At 33.0% G+C, this 5818-nt stretch overlaps 1 protein-coding gene across 1 annotated transcript; it reads left to right on the top strand.

Annotated features, from left to right (window-relative positions):
• The first annotated feature begins 3708 nt into the window (after positions 1-3708).
• On the top strand, positions 3709-5469 carry LOC112726512 (aspartyl protease family protein 2). Its single transcript, XM_025775923.3, has one exon. The coding sequence runs from the start codon at positions 3860-3862 to the stop codon at positions 5315-5317; it is 1458 nt and encodes a 485-aa protein (XP_025631708.1). The 5' UTR covers positions 3709-3859; the 3' UTR covers positions 5318-5469.
• The last annotated feature ends 349 nt before the right edge of the window (positions 5470-5818 follow it).

Below are 5818 nucleotides of genomic sequence, written 5' to 3'. Positions count from 1 at the left end.
AAATGAAGAAATAGTTTAAATTTATTCAAATTTAAAGAAAATATATCTTATCATGTTGCATTTTTTTATATGTAGACCTAAAAATAAAAGAGATTTATATTTGTCCATTTATTTCTTTAAGTTAAGATTTTTTTTAATCCAATTTTGAATTTCTCTGGTGTTTTAGTTTAACATAGAACGAATCTAGCTAATATGCTTTTTTAGAGTTAGATTTAATATTTTTTTTATTATATATAAGTGTTGAATGACTTTTTCATGAATAAAATATTTTTCTGCCAAAAGGAAAAAAATGAGAGCAAGATATATAACAAATAAATATAATGAAATTTAGTGTTTGTTTATGTGTCATTAAATCGATAAAAAAAATTTAATAATTTTTTTTTATTTTTTTATGTATTTAACAAATTTTTAATAGTAAAAATAAAAATACTAAAAAAAACTTTTATGTTATAGTATATATATATATATATATATATAGGCTGATCTTCCCCAAGAGCTCACATCGACGGGAAGGTTTGGCACCTCGATGTCGGCTCTTCGCCACCTGGGGTTTGTGCACCAATATCCGCCATAAAAGGTCCCAGCCATAATAGGTGAGAAGCTATACGACTCAATTCCAACATAATTACTCGAATATAGCTGAGCATTGAGAGGACCTTTCCCTAGTACGAGAGGACCGGGAAGGACGCACCTCTGGTGTGCCAGTTATCGTGCCCACGGTAAACGCTGGGTAGCCAAGTGCGGAGCTCCACCGGAAATTCCCTCTGCCCCTACCGTACTCCAGCTTGATAGTTTCCACCGCCTGTCCAGGGTTGAGCCCTGGGATTTGACGGCGAACTTAAAAAGCCACCTATATATATATATATAAGAGTTAGTTGTAATTTTTTGTAAAGATTATTGATACTACTCATAAATAAGAGAGTGGATTCTCTCAAAATTTTTCTTTAATTATTTGGTAAAAGCGTGATTTTTATCGTTCAATATTTTTTTATGTTTTTTTATTTCACTTAAAAATATAAAATAAAAAATTATATTTTATCAAATAATTAAGAAAAAAAATTGAGACAATAATGGTAGAGATAATAAATACTTGAATTATATAATTATCTTATTTTATTGATGACTTTATATACTTGACATATAGGTTGATCTTATTTTTAAGTTAAATTCTTCTTCTATAATAATAAGATCAGAGTGACCGATTGCAATTGTATGGCAGTTTAACTTTTTTCTTTGTATAAACTAAATAATCAAAATATTAGAGATATAACCATTAATGTTGTCTTCTCTCATCAGCTTAAGCTTTTGGAATAATTGATTTCATAATATAGTATCAAAATTCTATGTTCGAAAGGTCAAAAATTCTATCCTTAGTAAACCTTAGAAATAAAAAAAAATAGTATAAAGCAAATAAAAGAAAAATAATTTAATAGTTTTATTTTCATTCCAACATTATCTACTCAATTTAATTAACAATAAAGCTATTGAAAAAGAAACAAGAATCGAAGTCCAAGTACTCAAGATCATGGATAAGGGTAAACAATAATATAATTATCACGAGAAATAATGATCTCAAGGCTGAAAATCACAATTCTTAAACTATTTGGTTGGTGAACTAATGAACACAGATAGCTTTATATATGAATTCAACTTATTACATTTTTTTAATACACATTATTATTAATTAATGTTATTTTTATAAGTGATGATCTGTATATGTTCTATTTCTGATAAAATGATTGATGTCAAATTTATTAATAACACTTTAATATAAATTAATTTATAGTTATATTCGGAAATCCTTCTAAAAATATTTAGTAGTTCAAATATAACACGACAAAAATATAAATATAAAGAGAAAAAAAGACAAAAAAAAAAAAAGGCAATAACACATTTTTCTATATTTTGTCCTTTTACTAAATACAAAATATAATACATTCACTTTCACTCTTAAAAAGAAATAGATTCGTGAGGTTTTGATCTCAAATTTCCCTCTCCATGCATGTGGTTGTTCAAATAAGTCCTCTAATCAAGCCTAAATTTCTCGTTTGGTTTTAAGGAAAAAAACAAATAATGTGGCACCATGTATATTGAGGTGCTGACAATTATTTGATGTATATGGAGTCTTGCTTATTTATGTTAAAATATTCATAAATCAAGAAAGTGACATGTACTTAAAAATAATAATGAATAAATAATATTTATTTGTTTATTATATTTGACCCTTTTAAGTGCATGATCTTAATCTTTGATGAAAAGTTACATATCTTGTTAAACATATATTATATTCTATCTGTCTCTTGGTTCTCTTTAATTATATTGATTCAAATATATGTTAAAAAAAGAGATAGCTAGCAACAAATAAAATGAACAAAGAAAATATATGACATAAGGTTTGTGATCACTTGGATATATTGGATATTTGTGTCTATAAATTTTGAAATTGTTAAATTCTCATGAATATATGTCACTTTTCTTAAATACTAAATTATGAAAAGAAATAAATTTTTTGTTTAATTATTGTATTGGTCCTTATAGTTTTGTAAAATTTTTAATTAGGTCCTTATACTTTTTTTCTTTAATTGGATCTCTGTACTAATTTTTTTTCTCAATTAAGTCTCTTTTGACAATAATTGATTTAATTTTATAGGGACCTAACTAAAAAAAATTGGTGCAAAAATTCAAATAAAAAAAAGTATAGAGACTAAATTAAAAAAAAATTTTGATACAAGGACTCAATTGAAAGAAAAAAAAAAGTATAAGGACCTAATTAAAAATTTTGTAAAACTATAAAAACTAACAGAGTAATCAAACATAAATTTTTCACCAATGATGTTACACTTTGTCATTAGATAGAATATAAAACTTTGGTAGAAGTTGAGTATGTTGTACTATGTATTTTTTATATAATGAAAATTATTATGTGTAATTTATAATATTGGTGATTCTTGTATATTTTTCTTTTTTGTTATTATGTATAATATACTTTTTTTTAATTAATATATTTATAATATTGTAAATTTTTTTAAATGACATAACTTTTTTATGAACATTAACTAAAAAGTTATAAATTCGAGTCTCTCTATTTTTAATAAAAAAAATTTATTTAAATTAACCAAATATAGCAATTGTAAATCTACTAGCAATATTATTTCCAATTCATTAAAAGAGAAGTTTGTAGAATTGTAGCCATCTAATGTCTGTTAAATCATTTATTAGTCCTGCTATTCAGATCAACAACTTCTACGAACAAATGTATCAAAAAATACTAGTACATTTTTGTATCTCATCACATGCTTATACCTAGGCAAGAATTACTATATTCTTTCATGTGTATTAACTTTTCCAAATCACCATATAAGGATAATTTCCTTTTGCATATACCACTTTTCTACTAATCTTTCTATTATGGACAAGCTAGTAATCTCACACTCCAATTTACTAATTACCATAACACAATCTTAATCTAGATGTCACTAAACTTAAATGAAATACTATTTTGACTACTCTAATAATTGTCTAAAATTATTTATGATGATAAAGTTTTTTTCTTTTTAAAAAAAGTATATTTTTATCCCAAAAAAAAGACATATCACCCAGCCAAAAATGCAAAATTTTGAGATATATTCCCATACCCATAGCATCAAATCTAACAGCAACTTTGAATAATTAATTAAGTAAAAAGAAGAAAATAATCACCAAATGGGAACACACTTGATACTTGAGTGAAAGTGCATTCCTCACACACTATCACTAAGCATTATTTATTCTCTGCCACCCCCTTTCATCAACCACTCAACTCTCAAACACTTTTTTTTCCCTCTCTTCACTGCACACACTCTCTCTCTCCAAAACAAAAATGGAAGAGAAGAAAGCAAAGGCCAAAGCTTTTCTTCTCTTCTTCTTCTTCTTCTTCTCAGTGTTCATCACACTCTCCACCGCCACCAAAGAAACCCAAACCCTTATCCTCCACCCACTCCCATCTCAACCCACCCTCTATTGGCCCGAACTCGAAACCGAGCAACCCGACCCGGAACCCGAATCAGCTTCGCTCTCTGTCTCTCTTCACCACATCGATGCACTCTCTTCCAACAAAACACCGCACGAATTGTTTACCCAAAGGCTCCAAAGGGACGCTGCTAGGGTCAAAATCGTAACTTCCTTCGTCTCCAAAGCTCCATTTTCTTCTTCACCCAAGAACCAAACCGGGTTCGGATCACAACCCGGTTTCAGCTTCAGCAGCTCAGTCATTTCGGGTTTGGCTCAGGGCAGCGGCGAGTACTTCACGCGCCTCGGCGTCGGAACGCCGCCACGCTACCTCTACATGGTGCTCGACACCGGAAGCGACGTCGTTTGGCTCCAATGTGCGCCGTGCAAGAAGTGCTACTCAGAGTCCGACCCAGTTTTCGACCCGAAAGGGTCCCGGACCTTTGCCCCAGTACCCTGCGGTTCTCCGCTCTGCCGGCAGCTGGACTCGCCGGGATGCGACGCCCGGAAAAAGGTGTGCGAGTATCAGGTCTCATATGGAGACGGGTCCTTCACCGTCGGCGATTTTGCCACTGAGACATTGACTTTCCGGCGACGCGCCAGCGTCCCGCGCGTGGCCTTAGGCTGTGGACATGACAACGAGGGGCTCTTTGTTGGGGCTGCGGGCCTTTTGGGCCTGGGCCGGGGCATGCTTTCCTTTCCGACCCAAGCCGGTGCCCGGTTCAATAACAAATTCAGTTATTGTTTAGTGGACCGAGCTGCTTCATCAAAACCGTCTTCAATGGTTTTTGGTGATTTGGCAGTTTCGAGAGCGGCACGGTTCACTCCGTTGTTAAAGAACCCAAAGCTCGACACATTTTACTATGTCGAACTGTTGGGAATTAGTGTTGGCGGGGTGCTGGTTCGTGGAATTTCGGCTTCTTTGTTTCGGCTTGACCGGACCGGAAATGGTGGGGTAATTATTGACTCGGGCACCTCAGTGACTCGATTGACCCGACCCGCTTATGAGGCTTTGAGAGACGCTTTTCGGGTTGGGGCAGCCCGATTGAAACGGGCACCCGAATACTCGTTATTTGATACTTGCTTTGATCTTTCGGGGATGACGCAAGTGAAAGTTCCGACCGTAGTGCTACATTTTCGAGGTGCCGATGTGTCACTTCCAGCCGGGAATTACCTAATTCCGGTGGATGATAAGGGAACTTACTGTTTCGCGTTCGCTGGGACGATGAGCGGGTTATCCATAATTGGGAATATCCAGCAACAAGGGTTTCGGGTCGTGTTTGATTTGGCGGGTTCTCGGATCGGGTTTGCACCAAGAGGGTGCGCATAAAATGAATCAATGTGAGTTGTAGTGGTGAAAGTTAATTTTGTAATAGTTGGCTTCTATTTTTGGTTTAGGTCAAACTAAATATAAGAATAGATATTTATGTTTTGTGTTGGTTAACTTAATGAAATGGTAATTTGGCGATTTAACAATGGTAATTTAGTTTGGTATCTTAATTAGTAATTGTAGCATCATCGAAATGCTTATGTTCACTTATGTTGTATACAATAGAGTAACATTAAGATTTGAGAAGAGTGAATTGTCATGATCATACCTTAGATGAATATGACTGAAATCGTGTGTGCAATAATAACTCAGGTAAATACGGTACAACAATAATGCATGCTCAATTATTTTTCCCTCCATTCAATTATCATCCTAAGGGAAAAAACAATTAGACATGTCAATAATTTTAGTGGTGAAGAGTGTCGGAAATGATTGAGTGAATCTTAGAAACAAATGAAATAAGCATGTCAAACTTTCATATTGGATCACCAATCACGCTTG

The sequence above is a fragment of the Arachis hypogaea genome, chromosome 12, assembly GCF_003086295.3.
Source record: "Arachis hypogaea cultivar Tifrunner chromosome 12, arahy.Tifrunner.gnm2.J5K5, whole genome shotgun sequence".
NCBI classification, from domain to species: domain Eukaryota; kingdom Viridiplantae; phylum Streptophyta; class Magnoliopsida; order Fabales; family Fabaceae; genus Arachis; species Arachis hypogaea.
The sequence above is the reverse complement of the archived record's forward strand: the minus strand, read 5'-3'. Positions and strand labels throughout refer to the sequence as shown.